This window comes from Mustelus asterias, chromosome 5, assembly GCF_964213995.1.
Source record: "Mustelus asterias chromosome 5, sMusAst1.hap1.1, whole genome shotgun sequence".
Classification (NCBI taxonomy): domain Eukaryota; kingdom Metazoa; phylum Chordata; class Chondrichthyes; order Carcharhiniformes; family Triakidae; genus Mustelus; species Mustelus asterias.
The window spans coordinates 12058896-12078962 of record NC_135805.1 but is presented as its reverse complement, the minus strand read 5'-3'; the positions used below and the strand labels follow the sequence as shown (position 1 = coordinate 12078962).

The 20067-nt window shown below is 44.4% G+C and overlaps 1 protein-coding gene across 2 annotated transcripts in view; it reads left to right on the top strand.

Moving 5' to 3' along the window:
- Positions 1-20067, top strand: part of LOC144493365 (putative tubulin polyglutamylase ttll-15) — a 96462-nt gene that overhangs the window by 45914 nt on the left and 30481 nt on the right. For both annotated transcript variants that reach the window (XM_078212174.1, XM_078212175.1), the window contains exons 8-10: positions 8531-8615; positions 13235-13313; positions 14271-14379. In XM_078212174.1, the coding sequence (XP_078068300.1) occupies positions 8531-8615; positions 13235-13313; positions 14271-14379 (273 nt within the window). The remainder of the gene's footprint in view (positions 1-8530; positions 8616-13234; positions 13314-14270; positions 14380-20067) is intronic.

Here is a 20067-nt window from a genome sequence, read left to right as displayed (position 1 = left end):
CTGCAATCGCAGGGGCCCGTGGCCGTAGGTGCAATCCCCTCCGACCCCCCCATCACCCAGACTGATCGCAGACCCCCTCCCTCCCCCACTGATCGCTGCAGAGTGGCAGTGGGCTCCCTCCCCCCACTGCCACCCCCTCCAGTGCCCCCCATTAGGCCCCTCCCCCCCCCCAGGCACCTTCTCCCATTGGCCCTGCCCCCTGGAATAAATACTGCCCTGTAGACATTGCCCAGATGCCAGGGTGGCACTGCCGGTCTGGCACTGCCCAAGGGGCAGCCCCCTTGCCCTCGACCTCCCCGGGGGGGCCTCAGTGTCCTTCGTTTCCACCGGTGAAGCCAAGTCGACTGCTCCCTGTTCATGGAGAGCATGTCTAATGCTTGCCGGCGAGAACCTTTACCGGCGAGGTCATGAAGAGGGGTGAGCCCGGACGATTGAGCGCCCGGCTTGTTAATGACATTGAAATGCTTATTTAAATAAATTTCAATAAATTAACCTGCCTCTCACCCATTTCCAGCGAGAGGCTGACCGCGCCAGAAATCCTATTGTTGTAAAATTGTCGAGGGAAGAAATTGCTAAGGCCTTGGCCAAAATCTTCGTAGCCTCTTTAGCCATGGGCGAGGTACCAGAGGATTGGAGAGTAGGTAACATTGTTCCTCTGTTTAAGGAGGGCAGAAAAGACAATCCGGGAAATTACAGGCGTGTGAGCCTTCCATCAGTGCTGGGGAAATTATTGGAGAAGGTTCTTAGGGACAGGATGTACTCACATCTGGAAGAGAATCGGCTTATTAGCGATAGGCAGCATGGTCTTGTGAAGGGGAGGTCATGTCTCACAAACTTGATTGAGTTCTTTGAAGAAGTGACAAGAAAAATTGACCACGGAAGGGAGTGCATGTTGTATACATGGGCTTTAGTAAAGCCTTCGATAAGGTTCCTCATGGCAAGCAGCTACAGAAGGTGAAGTCATATGGGATCTGAGATGAGCTGGTAAGATGGATACTAAACTGGCTGGGGCACAGAAAGCAGAGAGTAGCAGTAGGATAGGGTACTTTTCTCACTGGAGATCTGTGACAAACAGTGTTCCACAAGGATCATTGCTGGGATCTCTGTTATTTGTAATATATATAAATGATTTGGAGGAAAATGTAGGTGGTCTGATTAGTAAATTTGCAGATGATACAAAAATTGGAGGATTAGCTGATAGTGAGGAGGATTGTCAGAAGATACAGCAGAATATAAATCAGCTGGAGACCTGGGCCAAAAGATGGCAGGTGGAATTTAACCCGGACAAATGTGAGATGATGTGATTTGGAAGGTCTACTGCAGAAGGAAAATATACAGTAAATGGTAGAGCCCTTAGAAATATTAGCATAAAGAGGGATCTAGGCGTGCAGATCAACATTTCCCTGAAGATGGCAACTCAGGTGGACAAGGTGGTCAAGAAAGCGTACGGCATGCTGGCCTTCATTGGCCGGGGCGTTGAGTATAGGAATTGGAAAATCATGTTGCAGCTGTATAGGACTTTGGTTAGGCCGCATTTGGAGTATTGTGTACAATTCTGGTCGCCACACTGCCAGAAGGATGTTGATGCATTGGAAAGGGTGCAGAAGAGATTTACCAGGATGTTGCCAGGTTTGGAGGATATGGACTATGAAGAAAGAATCACAGAATACTACAGTGCAGGAGAGGCCCTGCGGCCCATCGAGTTGCGTGCTCAAAAAATTCAATCAAATTTGTTAGGCATGGCCTCCCACTGACAAAACCATGCTGACAATCCCTGATCAAACCTTGTCTCTCCAAATGGAGATAGATTCTTTCCTTCAGAATCTTCTCCAGTAGTTTCCCAACCACAGACATGAGCCTCACTGGTCTGTAGGTCTCTACAACCTTTCTTAAATAGTGGGAACACATTAGCTGTTCTCCAGACCTCTGGCACCTCCCCAGTGGCAAGGGAGGAATTAAAAATTTGGGCCAGAGCTCCTGCAATTTCCTCCCTCGCCTCCCACAACAGCCTGGGACACAATTCATCCGGACCTGGAGATTTGTCCACTTTTAAGCCTACCAATACCTCCAATACCTTGTCACTAACTATGATAATTTTCTCTAGAGCCTCACAGTCCCTCCTCCGAGTTCCATAACTACCTCCTCATTCTCATGGGTGAAGACAGATGTGAAATATTCGTTTAACCAATGTCCTCTGCCTCCACCCACAGATTTCCCCCTTGGTCCCTAATAGACCCTACTCTTTCCCTGGTTATCCTTTTCCCATTGATATACTTTCAGAATATCTCAGGATGTTCCCTACTTTTACCAGCCAGAACTTTCTCATATCCCCTCTTTGCTCTTCTAATTGATTTCAAGGGTACTAGAAGGAACACCACTAATGCCTCCGCAGACTTACTCCCCTTATACTTGTTAAAAGCCTCTCTTTTATTTCTCATTGTGTCCTGAATGTCTCTTGTAATCCATAGTTCTCTGGGTTTGCTACACCTTCCTATTACCCTAGAGGGAACATGTTGGGCCTGCATTTCATCTTTCACACTGCTCTTCTGTAGTTTTCCCCACAAGTAACTCGTTCCAGTCTATCTCGGCCAGATCCTGCATAAATTTGTAAAAATCTACTCTCCCTCAATCCAAAACCTTTTTCTGCAACTTGTCAATTTCTTTGTCCATAACACATTTGAATTGAATCACGTTGTGGTTGCTGTCACCAAATGCTCCCCCACCTGACTTCATTCCTCAGAATTAAGTCCAGCACAGCTCCTTCCCTTGTTGGATGCTCTATATATTGACCTAAGAAGTTTTCCTGTTTACATTTGAGGAACTCTACTCCATCTAAGCCTTGAACATGATGGCTATCCCAATTAATATTGGGAAAGCTGAAATCACCGAATATAATACCCTCTTATTATTTTTACACCCCTCTGCGAATTGTGCATGTATTTGCTCTTCAATTTCCCGCTGACTTTCTGGGAGTCTATAATAAACACGTAGCAACATAGCTGTCCCTTTTTTATTCCTAAGTTCTACACACAAATCTTCGTTTGATGCCCCCTCCAAGATATTATCTCTCCTTACTGCAGTAACTGCCTCCTTAACTAATAATGCAATGCCCCCTCCTCTTTTACCCCCCTCTGTCTCGTCTGAAGATTCTATATCCTGGGACATTGAGCTGCCAATCCTGCCCCTCATTCAACCACAACTCTGTGGTGGCTATTGTATCATAATTACATGTGTCAATCCTCGCCCTTAACTCATCCGTTTTACCTTTAATACTCATGGCATTAAATTAGAGGCCCTCCAGCCTTGTCTTACTCCCTTGAAATTTGCTACCGCTGTATTCCTTCTGACCTGATTGCTTTTCTATGTTATACTGGTTGGATAAACTTGGATTGTTTTCATTAGAGCGTCGGACGATGAGGGGGAATTGATAGAGGTTTACAAGATTATGACAGGCTTGGATAGAGTGGATAGTCAGAGTCCTTTTCCTAGGGTGGAAGAGTCAATTACTCGGAAGCATAAGTTGAAAGTGAGAGGGGGAAAGTTTAAAAGAGATGTAAGGGGCAAGTTTTTCACATAAAGAGTGGTCAATCCCTAGAACGTGCTGCCGGAGGAGGTGGTGGAAGCAGATTCTATAACAACATTCAAGAGGCATCTGGATAGATACAGAATGGTTCCCCACACCCCCACTTCTTGCCTTCAAACAACCGCACAACCTCAAACAGACCATTGTCCGCAGCAAACTACCCAGCCTTCAGGAGAACAGTGATCATGACACCACACAACCCTGCCACAGCAACCTCTGCAAGACGTGGCGGATCATCGACACAGATGCCATCATCTCACGTGAGAACACCATCCACCAGGTACACGGTACATACACTTGCAACTCGGCCAACGTTGTCTACCTGATACGCTGCAGGAAAGGATGTCCTGAGGCATGGTACATTGGGGAGACCATGCAGATGCTACGACAACAGATGAATGAACACCGCTCGACAATCACCAGGCAAGACTATTCTCTTCCTGTTGGGGAACACTTCAGCGGTCACGGGCATTCGGCCTCTGAACTTCGGGTAAGCGTTCTCCAAGGCGGCCTTCACGACACACGACAGCGCAGAGTCGCTGAGCAGAGACTGATAGCCAAGTCCCGCACGCATGAGGACGGCCTCAACCGGGATCTTGGGTTCATGTCACACTATCTGTAACCCCCACGACTTGCCTGGGCTTGCAAAATCTCACTAACTGTCCTGTCTGGAGACAATACACACCTCTTTAACCTGTGCTTAACCCTCTCTCCACTCACATTATCTGTACCTTTCAGACTTTGATTACCTGTAAAGACTCGCATTCCAACCATTATCTTGTAAATTGAGTTTGTGTCTTTATATGCCCTGTTTGTGAACAGAACTTCCAGTTACCTGATGAAGGGGCAGCGCTCCGAAAGCTAGTGGCTTGTACTACCAAATAAACCTGTTGGACTGTAACCTGGTGTTGTGAGACTTCTTACTGTGTTTACCCCAGTCCAACGCCAGCATCTCCACATCATAGATACAGAATGGGCAGGGAATAGAAGGATATGGATCACATAGGGGCAAGGAAATATTAGATTAGAGAGGCATCTCTGTCGGCACAGACTTGGTGGGCTGAAGAACCTGTTCCTGTGCTGTACTGTTCTTTGTTCTTAATACAACAGCTAGTGCTGTAAAAGCTCCTAGGCCCAACCATCTGCAGCTGCTTCATTAATGACCTTCCTTCCATCATAAGGACAGAAGTGGGGACGTTCGCTAATGATTGCACAATGTTCAGCACCAGTCATGACTCCTCAGAAACTGAAACAATCCATGTCCAAAAGCAGCAAGACCTGGACAGTATCCAGGCTTGGGCTGACAAGTGGCAAGTAACATTCATGCTACATAATGCCAGGCAATGACCATCTCCAACAAAAGAGAATCTACCCATTGCCCCTTGTTGTTCAATGGCATTACCATCGCTGAATCCTCAGTTATCAACGTCCTGGGTAGCTACCATTGTCCAGAAACTGAACTGGACTAACCAAAGAAATACTGCGGCTACAAAAGTGGGTCAGAGGTTTGGTATTCTGCAGCGAGTAACTCACCTCCTCACTTCCCAAAGCCTGTCCACAATCTACAAGGCACAAGTCAGGAGTGTGGTAGAATCCAGTCCACTTGTTTGGGTGAGTGCAGCTCCAACAACACTGAAGACCCTTGAAACCACCTAGGCTAAAGCAGCCCGCTTGATTGGTACCACATCCACAAACATTCAGTCCCTCCACCACCGACGCACAGTGGCATAGTGCGTACAATCTACAAGATTCACTGCAAGAACTCACTAAGGTTCCTTTGGCAGCACCTTCGAAACCCACAACTGCTGCCATCTCAAAGGACAAGGGCAGCAGACACTGGGAAACAGGGAAGTTCCCCTCCAAGCTACTCACCATCCAGACTTGAAAATATATCACTGTTCCTTCATTGTCACTGGGTCAAAATTCTGGAACACCCTCCCTAACAGCATAGTGGATATACCAACACCATTGAGATTGCAGCAGTTCAAGAAGGTAGCTCATTACCACGTTCTCAGGGGCAATTAGGGATGGGCAATAAATGCTGGTTACAATCACCATAGAGATTGTTAAAACTAAAAGATACTTTCTAAAACATATGAATGATGAAATCAGATATTTGCAACATCTCCCCTTGAAACAAACTGAAAATGCAACCCCCTCATTATGCGTGTTCATTTATACTGTTTAGAATATTACAATTTACAAGATGCTGTGCATCATCACAACTGGCTTACCACATATAATACACATAATAATTCCCCATTTTCCAAAAATCAGTCCAGTTTTACAGTAGATTATTTTAATCATTAAAATTCAATGCACTGTGTTCATGTCAGTCTTATGGTACAGGACTGATCAAATCCCTCTAGTGAGAGCAGTTCTCTACTGCAGGCAAAAGTGGAGCTTTCATATTTAATTTCTTAACCCCTTTTTTCTGAATGCGTTCACTTGTGACGCGGTACAGCTTCATGGTTGCTAACAGTTATTTGATATCTCATCATAGAAGACATTCGTCATGTGTGTGACTTGACAGTGATTGATCAACAATAAGGTTTACGGATCTTTCAGCTGAGCCTGACGCTGTCATCAGCTGACATCCCACATCGAGAATATTTTGATCAATAAAAGAAATGTGTGGGTAGAGTTTCAGCTTTGGATGCAATGAAGAAATTCAAGCTTCCATTAAAAGATTATTAGCATAATCAAAAAGGAAGTTCTTCCAAAGAGAACATCTTTCAAGGGCTATCCAAGGTAGCAGTGTACTTAGATGACATCTTGGTCACGGTGGCTCCAGAACAGGAACACACCTGGCCAACCTAGAAGAGGTCTTGCAGAGATTTTCCACGGCAGGAGTTCGCTTGAAGAGAGAGAAATACATTTTCCAGGTGGCCAGAGCAACCTATTTAGGCTACTGAGTAGATGGCAAGGTATTAAATCCAGTAGAGGATAAAGTAAAGGCCATCAAGGAAAACCATGGAGTTAAAATTCTTCCAGGGGTTAGTCAATTATTACAGAAAATTTGTCCCAAGTTTGGCTTCCATGTCAGCTACCCTTCGGTAGCGAAGGTACAGACTCAGAGATGGAGGCTGAAGAAATGCGTCTCCAGGCTGCAGCAGAACCTGAGGAGGAACCTGCATCAGTAACCCTGCGACACTCCATCCGAAAGAGAAGGTCCCTTCTTTGGTTTACACCACCTGACCCAGCCCCGCTTTCAACGGACCTCTGCCTGAGCACCAAGCAACAGAAAGCATCTCCTTACAGCTTGGAGAGGACCTAAGGGGGAAGGGTTGTTATGATGATCACGAAGGCCATGGGGGATCATCAACAGATCTACCCACGGGCTTTGTGGAGTATGAGCTGCCTTACTGAGCGAGCGGGAGGCTCGCCAGATGGAAAGCAGCTAGTGGGGTTTTAAGCCTGTAACTTTACCCGGAGGTAGGTCCCAAGGTGAAGACTTCCTGACTGTAAGCACAGGAGCGGCCTGTTCCTTTGATGCACAATAAAGGATGTTGGTGACGTGTTGGCATTTGGCTGAATTACTACAGGGGCAAACTCACTTTTGCTTAAATTTTTTTTGCACCCATACAGCCAATTCCACTGGATTGTACTAATATATTGAAAAGAAAGTATGCCCATGCATTGATTTCCAATGAAATGGAGGCTACAGCATCACAAATTCCTCGCTTATGTGTTGCTGAGAACAAGAATTGTAATAGATCTGTAGCGCTCCCAAGTGTAATCTTTTGGCAATGCAACTTTTATATGGGCAAGAGCCTCTTCCAATAGACAGATAGTGTATATAGTTTATTTATTAATCACAAGTAGGCTTACATTAATGCTGCAATGAGGTTACTGTGAAAATCCCCTATTTGCCACACTCCAGCGCCTGTTTGAGGGAGAATTTAGCATGACCAATGCACCTAACCAGCACGCCTTTCAGACTGTGGGAGGAAACCAGAGCACCCAGAGGAAACCCACGCAGACACGGGGAGAACGTGCAGACTCTGCACAGACAGTGACCCAAGCTGGGAATCGAACCCGGGTCCCTTGATCTGCGCAGCAGTAATAACCACTATGCCACGGTGCTATCCTATTGGTATGGTATTGGATTGGTATGATATGGAAATATCATGCAGATGATCTTAGGTTACAATGAAGTTCACTTCAGCATCTTATGCCCAACTTGTTATTTATTGTACTTTTATAACCAGTGTACTTCCAGTAGTCTGGGTGATTATGGTTATGTATCATTGTACAATGAAGAGCAGAATTGTCACAGGTTTGATGCCTTGTCTGTGCTGAGTCTACTGCTCTTTGTTAGGGGTGATTGACTGACTTTGTAGCAGGAATACAAAAGCTTGGGTATTTTCCAATAGAAGATATTAGGGTTCTTTTATTTTTTTTCACAGATAGTGGTTGGATCTTTTTGTATGTCAAGGTGAGGAATGTCTGTCATGAGGAATGGAACATTTTGTTTCCCTATTCCAGCATTCTCAGTTTGAGTCAAACATAGGACGAGGCTGACTCTTTTTTACCCTACTAAGTTGCCCCACTCCCCAAGTTCAGAATGTCACCCAATCAGCCAGTTAGATCTACTTACACTTTCTGCATTTGTTATCTTTCTGACAATTATCAGTGACAGATTTTGCTGAATTTGGATTGTATTGATCCCTGCATTAGAAATAAGACAGTGAACCTGCCTTCTCTTTGCAGATACTGAAAGGTCTGTGTATTTTTCCTCCTTTTGTCTCATTTTAGTTTGTTTGGCTGCAACGTGCATGTTGTAGATAAAAGGTTAGTGTGTATGTGCTAAGGGTGAGATGTTGGGCAGCATCTGGGGATCCTTTGGAGCCCAAAGCAGTTTTAATTGAAACGAGATCATTTTCTCCTTGAGCAAGTATCTCAAATTCTGGCCAATCTCTGATTTGTATTTTTGCTTTTTCTAAGGTTTTGCAGCCAAGAATATTACCCCTTTGATCCGACCAATGTGAAAAAGTATGTGGTAGCAGATGATTATATCCCGACCTGGCAGGTGAATGTTTTACACACAGCACAAGTGTAGAGTGCATTACGGTTTTAATCTTCCTGCAGGCAGTTGGGAAGCCGAAAGGGGAAAGTAAATCTTGTTCTAATTTACTTCGTTAAATGCAGCACTCATATTTCCAAGAACTCACTTGACTCCAAAATTTGAGAGAATGATCTGGATTGGCACTGCAGTACGAAACTGCATTGTTGATGTTGTTAAACCAAGTCACTCTTCACCAGCTCTAATTGTCCAAGTGGCTATTGAAGACTCCATGACATTATTTATTTGGATAACTCCATGGTAGTGCTCTCATCTCTAAGTCAGCGGGCTGTGAGTAGACCTGGCCACAGCCATGTAGCCGCACTACAGAGTCAATAATCTAGGCCGATCAGTGTTGTACTGAGAAAATACTGCACTATCAGATCATCGTTTGGATAATAAACTGAGGTTCCTCCTGTCCTCTCAGGTGGATATCTCGTGGCACTCTTTGAAGAAGAGTGGGGAATGGGGTAGTGTAGTGGTCCGGACATGTCCTGGCCAATATTTAGTCCTCAGTCAACATTGCTAAAACAGGTTATCTAGTTGCTCATTGCAGTTTGTAGGACCTTGATGTGTATAAATTGGCTACAATATTTTCCCATGTACATCAAGTACTTTATTGACTGTAAAGTGTTTTGGAACATTCTAAGATTGTGGTAGGTATATATAATTGCAAGTTCTTCTTTCCCTTATTTGAAGGATGCTTTCTTGGTGTCCTGGCCAACATTCTTCTCTCAATCAACTGCACCAGAAAATGATTGAACTGACAGCATTGCAAAGAAAAAATAGATAAATATTCAAAATAGACAAGGATACAGGGGAGAACAGGGGGCTTAAGCTTGGATTATTTTGCAAGGATCTGGCATGGATACAGTGGGGCCAAAAGGTCCCTTTTTGTTCCCTCTTTGTTGTGCTCTGTGCAACACTTCCCAACTGTATCGAGCAGTCAGCAGGTGGAGGAATCTGGGTGCAAGCCTATACAGTTCATGAGTTTAAACTAATATGCCAGGAGGATGGGAACCTATGTAAGGAGTCCGAGAAGGAGGGAGCAAGGACAAAATGTGGAAAGAAGGTTCCAACTACATCAAAAATCAGGAAAAAAGTTAAAAGGAAGGAGAACTCAGGAGGTGTTATTAATGGAAGTGTTAGAATTCAAAAAGAAGGTACAAAAACTAGCATAAGGGCACTTTATCTGAATGCTCATAGCATTCGAAACAAGGTAAATGAGTTGACAGCACAAATCATTGCGAACGAGTATGATTTGGTGGCCATTACAGAGACATGGTTGCAGGATGGTCACGACTGGGAATTGAATATCCAGGGGTATCAAACTATTCAGAGGGACTGACAGGAAGGTAAGGGAGGTGGTGTAGCTCTGATATTTAAGGATGATATCAGGGCAATAGTGAGAGATGATATAGGTTCTATGGAAAAAAAGGTTGAATCCATTTGGGTGGAAATTAGAAATAGTAAGGAGAAAAAGTCACTGATAGGCGTAGTCTATAGGCCACCAAATAATGACATCACGATGGGGCGAGAAATAAACAAAGAAATAACTGATGCATGTAAAAATGGTACAGCAATTATCATGGGGGATTTTAATCTCCATATCAATTGGTCAAACCAAGTCGGTAAAGGCAGCCTTAAGGAGGAGTTCATAGAATGTATCCGCGATAGCTTCCTTGAACAGTATGTAATGGAACCGACAAGGGAGAAGCTATCCTAGATCTGGTCTTGTGTAATGAGACAGGAATAATTAATGATCTTGCAGTTAGGGATCCTCTTGGAAGAAGCGATCACAGCATGGGTTGAATTTAAAATATAGATGGAGTATGAGAAGGTAAAATCTAATACTAGTGTCTTGTGCTTAAACAAAGGAGACTATAAAGGGATGAGGGAGGAGGTGGCTAAGGTAGACTGGGAACAAAAACTTTATGGTGGGACAATTGAGGAACAGTGGAGGACTTTCAAAGCGATCTTTCACAGTGCTCAGCAAAAGTGTATACCAGTGATAAGGAAGGACTGTAGAAAAAGAGATAATCAGCCATGGATATCTCGGGAAATAAAGGAGGGAATCAAATTGAAAGAAAATGCATACAAAGTGGCAAAGATTTGTGGGAACCGAGAGGATTGGGAAATCTTTAAAGGTCAGCAGAAAGCCACGAAAAAAGCTATAAAGAAAGGTAAGATGGATTATGAGAGGAAACTAGCTCAGAATATAAAAACAGATAGCAAAGGTTTCTAAAAATATATAAAACAAAAAAGAGTGGCGAAAGTAAATATTGGTCCTTTAGAGGACGAGAAGGGGGATGTAATAACTGGAAATGAGAAAATGGCTGAGGCATTGAACAGGTATTTTGTGTAGGTCTTCACAGTGGAAGACACAAATAACATGCCAAAAATTGATGACAGGAAGGCTGTGGCAGATGAGAGCCAAGAAACTATCATTATCACGAAAGAGGTAGTGTTGGGCAAGTTAATGGGGCTAAAGGTAGACAAGTCTCCTGGTCCTGATGGAATGTATCCGAGGATACTAAAAGAGATGGTGGGAGAAATAGCAAATACACTAGTGGTAATTTACCAAAATTCGCTGGACTCTGGGGTGGTTCGCGCAGATTGGAAAACAGCAGATGTGACACCACTGTTTAAAAAAGGAGGTAGACAAAAGGCAGGTAACTATAGGCCGGTTAGCTTAACTTCTGTAGGAGGGAAAATGCTTGAATCTATCATCAAGGAAGAAATAGCGAGACATCTGGATATAAATTGTCCCATTGGTAAGACGCAGCATGGGTTCATGAAGGGCAGGGTCATGTTTGACTAATTTGGTGGAATTCTTTGAGAACATTACATGTGCAGTGGACAATGGGGAACCTGTGGATGTGGTGTGTCTGGATTTCCAGAAGGCATTTGACAAGGTGCCGCACCAAAGACTGCTACATAAATTAAAGGTGCACAGTGTTACGGGTAATGTATTAGAACACAGAATCCCTAGAATCCCTACAGTGCAGAAGGAGGCCACTCAGCCCGTCAAGTCTGCTCCGACCACAATCCCACCCAGGCCCTACTACCATAACCCCACTTATTTACCTGCTAATCTCCCTGACACTAGGGTCAACTTAGCCTGGCCAACCCACCTAACCCACACATCTTTGGACTGTGGGAGGAAACCAGAGCACCCGGAGGAAACCCACGCAGACACGGGGAGAACGTGCAAACTCCACACAGACAGTGACCCGAGGCCGGAATTGAACCTGGATCCCTGGCACTGTGAGGCAGCAGTGCTAACCACTGTGCCACCGTGCCGCCCCATGGATAGAGGATTGGTTAACTAACAGAAAGCAAAGAGTGGGGGTAAATGGGTGTTTTTCTGGTTGGCGATCAGTGACTAGTGGTGTGCCTCAGGGATCAGTGTTGGGACCGCAATTGTTTACGATTTACATAGATAATTTGGAATTGGGGACCAAGTGTAGTGTGTCAAAATTCACAGATGACACTAAGATGAGTGGAAGTGCAAAGTGTGCAGAGGACACTGAAAGTCTGCAAAGGGATATAGATAGTCTAAGTGAGTGGGCGAGGGTCTGGCAGACAGAGTACAATGTTGGTAAATGTGAGATTATCCATTTTGGTAGGAATAACAGCAAAATGGACTATTATTTAAATGGTAAAATAATGCAGCATGCTGCTGTGCAGAGGGACCTGGGTGTCCTTGTGCAGGAATCTCAAGGAATTGGCTTGCAGGTGCAGCAGGTAATTAAGAAGGCAAATGGAATTTTGTGCTTCGTTGCAAGAGGGACGAAGTTTAAAAACAGCGAGATTATGTTGCAGCTGTATAAGGTGCTGGTGAGGCCACGCCTGGAGTACTGTGTACGGTTTTAGTCTCCTTACTTGAGAAAGGATATACTGGCACTGGAGGGGGTGCAGAGGAGGTTCACTAGGTTGATTCCAGAGTTGAGAGGGTTGGCTTATGAGGAGAGACTGAGTAGACTGGGGCTATACTCATTGGAATTCAGAAGAATGAGGGGAGATCTTATAGAAACACATAAGATTATGAAGGGAATAGATAAGATAGAAGCAGGGAAGCTGTTTCCACAGGCTGGTGAAACTAGAACTAGGGGGCATAGCCTCAAAATAAGGGGAGGCAGATTTAGGACTGAGTTGAGGAGGAACTTCTTCACACAAAGGGTTGTAAATCTGTGGAATTCCCTGTCCAGTGAAGCAGTTGAGGCTACTTCATTGAATGTTTTTAAGGCAAGGATAGATAAACTTTTGAACAGTAAAGAAATTAAGGGTTATGGTGAGCGGGCGGGTAAGTGGAGCTGAGTCCACAAAAAGATCAGCCATGATCTTATTGAATGGCGGAGCAGGCTCGAGGGGCCAGATGGCCTACTCCTGCTCCTAGTTTTATGTCCTCGTTCTTATGAGCTTTTTTTTCAAGCAGAACAAGAATAATTTAATTGTTCAGTGTGGGTTCTTCCTGGAGAAAATTAATGTGTAACCAGACAAACCATTTATTAAATCAAAATGCTCTGTAATCATTTAATGTTTGTCAGGTGACAACACCTTAGTGAGACTTTATCTTTATTCAGATGCCATCATTACAGACTGCTTACAACCACATGAAGTACAGCCACAAACAATCATTGAACTTCTATCTCCAGACACATGGTGAGTGCTTTACTGGATGATGCTATTCATTGGGTTAGCTGCTGGCACACTGGCCTGAATCAATCAGAAGATAACCAAAATAAGGTTAGCCTGGCTACAATTTCTTAGATTATTTCTTCCCCCCTTTTTTGGACTGGAATGAATGATTTGCCACTTCTGCTTCTTTGGTACAATTCGCGTTTCTAAACATTTTTGGTGATAACCCCCAGAGCAAAAAGGGAACATGTTTATGGGAGCAGTATATTCATTCTTCAACATAATATCCCCCATGTATTATGATGAATCTGCTCCCGCACCCTCCATCAACCAGCCCCTTAGTATACATATCTGACTAAATTGTGCACTTACAGCGGTTACATTTATTTTTAATTTCTACCTCAGTAACTGGAGTAACTTGTTTTTATTGCTCAAAGATAGCAATGTAGCCTTAGTAAGTTAGTCATAGGTTGAACTCCTATTCTGTCGCTTTGTCTGTCAGATGAGACATTAAACTGAGGTCCTCCTTGTGCACAGAACAGTTTTTAAAGAAGAAGAGGGAGATCTTGCTGAGCCAAAATTCATCCCTCAGTCAATCCCATCCAAACAGTTTGGCAGTCCATTTCTCACTTACTGTTTGGAAAGTAGCTGCGTATTCATCTGTAAAAGAACTGACGAGGTTTCAAAAGCAAGTCTTTTGCTGCAAAGCACTTTGGAGTAATCTGAGGCTTTTAAAGGAAAATCAAAAGATAATTGTAATTCTAATTCTATCTTGTTAACAACCAAAACCTATTCCTGCAGTATGTGGAGGTGCTTTCTTCAAATAGACAGAAGGTAGCAATTCTTTTTAATGGTATGAAACCTGGAGAAAGTATTTAACTTAACAATTTATGTAACTATTATCTATACTTACCAGTGCATCGTTGGTGGAAAAATTGCTAATTTCTCATTCAGTTGCATTTCTACCATCATTTATATCAGGCCATCATCCTGAGAAGCTCTGGTTCCAGATAAAGAATGCTATCCAGGAACTTTTCCTAATGAAAGAATTAGAGCTAATAAAGTATGGTGCCAACTATAAATCTACAAGGTATGTGCAATCATCAGACTAATCTACTTTATGTATAAGGTGTAGCTGATCAGAGCAATACAGGGCACTTTCCGGCATTAACCTGGCTCACTTCAACATTTGAATGCAATCAGAAATAGTCTTATGTTCCAATCTCAAACCCTCCACTATCTAGATGGACAAGAGAAATAGGTATCTGGGAGCACCTTCACCTCCAAATTCCTGTCTGAATTCGCATCTTTCATACATCATACACACTGGAACTCTCTACCTAACTCCATCATGAGAGCACCCATGTGTGCTGCAGCATTTCAAGGCAGCTCACCACATTCTCAAGGGCAATTTTATATGATCAATAAATGCTGGGCTTGCCAGCATCACCCACATACCAAGAATGAATTGAAAGTAATATTTTTTCTCAAATCTATCCGCTTTCATCTCCTTTTACCTTGAAGGCAATGATACATAATGGGATTATTTTCACAGATGCCAACATCCTTCTGTTACCTCACCCTAACTATTTGACCGGGGACACTTATCATGATCAAGCCTGATTTCATCCTCACCCATATTCAGACACTTGTACTTTCTGGATGGGACTCAACAGCAGATTGATGTTTTCTTCTAGATATTGTGTTACATCTGCACCTATCCAGACAAGAAGAAAGTATTCATTACACTCTGGACTTGAGCTGTAGGTTATGGAGAAGCTTAAAAAGCTCAGGAGATTGTTATAATCCAGGTCAGACACTTCAAGGTATTTTATGAAGTCAGCCTAGACCATACGTTTTGCACTTTGAATTTGGCTAGGGTAAGCGTAAGATGTTTCACTCCAGATATGATTCAAATAACCCAGTAGGGAGCTTGTATCAAACAAACTTTATTTAAGAATACAGTTAACACATAAAAAAATTACCAATAATTTTTACCAATTACAAACAAGAAAAAAACCAACCATGATATTGTATAAACCTTAACAACTGAATGCACTCTTCCAACACAACACACTTCCTTGCAAACATAACAAAGAACAATACAGCACAGGAACAGGCCCTTCGGCCCTCCAAGCCCGCGCCGCTCCCTGGTCCAAACTAGACCATTCTTTTGTATCCCTCCATTCCCACTCCGTTCATATGGCTGTCGAGATAAGTCTTAAACGTTCCCAGTGTGTCCGCCTCCACCACCTTGCCTGGCAGCGCATTCCAGGCCCCCACCACCCTCTGTATAAAATATGTCCTTCTGATATCTGTGTTAAACCTCCCCCCACTCACCTTGAACCTATGACCCCTCGTGAACGTCACCACCGACCTGGGGAAAAGCTTCCCACCGTTCACCCTATCTATGCCTTTCATAATTTTATACACCTCTATTAAGTCTCCCCTCATCCTCCGTCTTTCCAGGGAGAACAACCCCAGTTTACCCAATCTCTCCTCATAACTAAGCCCCTCCATACCAGGTAACATCCTGGTAAACCTCCTCTGTACTCTCTCCAAAGCCTCCACGTCCTTCTGGTAGTGTGGCGACCAGAACTGGACGCAGTATTCCAGATGCGGCCGAACCAACGTTCTATACATCTGCAACATCAGACCCCAACTTTTATACTTTATGCCCCGTCCTATAAAGGCAAGCATACCATATGCCTTCTTCACCGCCTTCTCCACCTGTCACTTTCAAGGATCTGTGGACTTGCACACCCAGGTCCCTCTGCGTATCTACACCCTTTATGGTTCTGCCATTTATCATATAGCTCCTCCCTACATTATTTCTACCAAAATGCATCACTTCGCATTTATCAGGATTGAACTCCATCTGCCATTTCTTTGCCCAAATTTCCAGCCTATCTATATCCTTCTGTAGCTTCTGACAATGCTCCTCACTATCTGCAAGTCCTGCCAATTTTGTGTCGTCCGCAAACTTACTGATCACCCCAGTTACACCTTCTTCCAGATCATTTATATAAATCACAAACAGCAGAGGTCTCAATACAGAGCCCTGCGGAACACCACTAGTCACAGGCCTCCAGCCGGAAAAAGACCCTTCCACTACCACCCTCTGTCTTCTGTGACCAAGCCAGTTCTCCACCCATCTAGCCACCTCCCCCTTTATCCCATGAGATCCAACCTTTTTCACCAGCCTACCATGAGGGACTTTGTCAAACGCTTTACTAAAGTCCATATAGACGACATCCACGGCCCTTCCCTCGTCAACCATTTTGGTCACTTCTTCAAAAAACTCCACCAGGTTAGTGAGGCATGACCTCCCTCTCACAAAACCATGCTGACTATCGTTAATGAGTTTATTCCTTTCTAAATGCGCATACATCCTATCTCTAAGAATCTTCTCCAACAACTTCCCCACCACGGACGTCAAGCTCACCGGTCTGTAATTACCCGGGTTATCCTTCCTACCCTTCTTAAATAACGGGACCACATTAGCTATCCTCCAATCCTCTGGGACCTCACCTGCGTCCAGTGACGAGACAAAGATTTGCGTCAGAGGCCCAGCGATTTCATCTCTCGTCTCCCTGAGCAGCCTTGGATAGATTCCATCAGGCCCTGGGGAATTGTCAGTCTTTAACTTCTCTAACAAACCTAACACTTCCTCCTTTGTAATGGAGATTTTCTCCAACGGTTCAACACTCCCCTCCGAGACACTCCCAGTCAACACATCCCTCTCCTTTGTGAATACCGACGCAAAGTATTCATTTAGGATCTCCCCTACTTCTTTGGGCTCCAAGCATAATTCCCCACTTTTGTCCCTGAGAGGTCCGATTTTTTCCCTGACAACCCTTTTGTTCCTAACGTATGAATAAAATGCCTTGGGATTCTCCTTAATTCTGTCTGCCAAGAACATTTCATGACCCCTTTTTGCTCTTCTAATTCCCCATTTGAGTTCTTTCCTACTTTCTTCGTACTCCTCCAGAGCTCCCTCCGTTTTTAGCTGCCTGGACCTACCATACGCCTCTCTTTTCTTTTTGACCAGTCCCTCAATTTCCCTGGTTATCCACGGTTCTCGAATCCTACCCTTCCTATCCTTCTTTTTTACAGGCACATGCCTGTCCTGTAGCCCTAACAACTGTTCCTTAAAAGACTCCCACATGCCAGATGTGGATTTACCCTCAAACAGCCTCTCCCAATCAAGAGCTGCCAATTTCTGCCTAATCCCACTAAAGTTAGCCTTCCCCCAATCCAACACCTTACCCTTGGGACACCACTCATCCTTTTCCATCACTATCCTAAAGCTAACAGAATTGTGGTCACTATTTGCCACATGTTCCCCTACCGAAACTTTGAAGACCTGACCGGGCTCATTCCCCAGTACGAGGTCCAGTATAGCCCCCTCTCTAGTCGGGCAGTCTACATATTGTTCCAACGAACCCTCCTGTACACATTTTACAAATTCCTCCCCATTGAGACTCCCAGCCTTACGCGATTTCCAGTCTATACCAGGGAAATTGAAGTCTCCCACAACAACAACCCTATTTTTCCTGCACCTATCCAGTATCTCCTGACATATCCGTTCTTCCACTTCCCTTGGGCTGTTGGGGGGCCTGTAGTACACCCCCAGCATAGTGACTGCGCCCTTCCTGTTTCTAAGCTCCACCCAGAGTGACTCGTTACACGACCCCTCTGAATTGTCCTCCCTCTGCACCGCTGTAATATGCTCTCCAACTAATACTGCTACTCCCCCACCTCTTTTGGCCCCTCCTCTGTCTCGCCTAAAACACTTGTACCCCGGAATATTCAGCTGCCAGTCCTGTCCCTCTTTCAACCAAATCTCTGTCACCGCAACCACATCCAAATTCCTCGTAAGCATTAAGGCCTTAAGTTCATCTGTCTTACCTGCTACGCTCCTTGCATTGAAGTATAAGCACTCCAGACCTCCAGACCCAGTGAGGTCATCCTCCCCCAGAGTGCTCTTCTTCTTTGCCAGCCTTGTCCCAGCCCCAAGCTCGTCCCCAGCCTCTACACTTGTAGACCTAATATTTTGATCCCCTCCCCCCTGCCATACTAGTTTAAACCCCCCCGAACTGCACTAGCAAAACTCCCAGCCAGGATATTCGTGCCCTTCCAACTTAGTTGTGACCCGTCCTTCTTGTACAGGTGCCATCCTCTCCTGAAAACTTCCCATTGATCTAGGTAAATGAAGCCCTCCCTCCTGGACCAGTCCTTTAGCCAAGCATTCAATTGTACTAACTCCCTATTCTTAGCCTCACTGGCACGAGGCATTGGGAGCAGCCCAGACATGGCCACCCTGTAGGCCCTACTTTTTAGCCTATTTCCCAACTCCCTGAATTGCTCTCGTAGGATCCCCCTGCTCTTCCTATCTACGTCATTTGCACCAATGTGTACAATGACATCCGTTTCTTTATCTTCCCCTTTTAAGATGCCTCCTATCCGCTCGGAGACATCCATGACCCCAGCACCAGGTAGGCAGACTACCATCCTGGAGTCCCGTTCGCACCCACAGAATCACCTGTCCGTGCCTCTAACCGACGCATCCTCCACCACTATTGCTCTCCTAACCCCTCTCTTTCCTTTCCGGGCCACAGAGCCTGACTGTGTGCCAGTGACCTGGTCACTGTGGCTTACCCCTGGAGAGTCATCCTCCCCCACACTATTCAAAACAATACACCCATCCCAGGTTTAGCACAGAAAATAAGAACTCTCACGTGGTTTTGCAGCTCTGCAACTCCTGTTGTGAATTAATCCTTTGATGAGAGAATTGAAACTCTGACTCCCCAGCCCTGTAACCTCCAGCAGACCTCGAGGTAGAGATAGAGCCACTGCTGGTCTCTAGCTTCTAGCAGCAAACCACTTCAAGAGACAGAGGCAATCCTTGTCTCTAGTTACGAACCATCCAGCCACCAAGAACTAAATTTCCGATACCAGTAAAAATACATTTCTTAAAGGCACAGTAGCATCACAAGATGAACTGCTTGTCACCTATGTTCTGTTTCACTCTTGTAACTATGGTATTGCTATGACTTATCCATTTACGTTTCTGGTCAAAAGTGACCCCCACCCCCCTGAAGATTTTGATAGACTCAGGAGGATGGTGACATTGAAGATCAAGTCCTGTTACTGTAGGCTGAAACTGGCTGCTCCATCATAGTAAGAGTTTAACAACACCAGGTTAAAGTCCAACAGGTTTATTTGGTAGCAAATACCATTACCAATACCAATTATCACAGGGGCTGTGAATGGATCAGAAAACTGTAGAAATGTCTTACAAACTGCCTCACCTCTGATCCAACTTCATTCCTTTTGACCTTAACAGACAAAAGGGTCAGTCAGGATTTTCTGTTCCTGAAATTATTCACAGTAACTTCATTGCAGTGTTGTTAATGTAAGTCTACTTGTGACATTAGTGAATAAACTTAAACTTATTGCCTGAAGTCAGCGGACATTTGGCTGGTGTGCAACATGGATGGGACCGGAAAATCTGTCCCAAGATCATTGATGAAACAATTGTTTAATCCAAGGACACTTATCTGCAGAACGCCTGCATTATTAGCCTGGGGTGACAACAATCGCCTTCTTATTGATTTTGGTGGTGGGAAGGGAAGTGGGTGGGGAAGGGGGAAGTGGTGGATAATTCCTTACATTTAATTCCTATTATCTGATTAGGTAATTAAACAGGTGGTTCCTGTTTTCTGGTGTGTTAGAAGGAGGAATTGGTTCTGTAATCAAATTGACTGCAAGGATT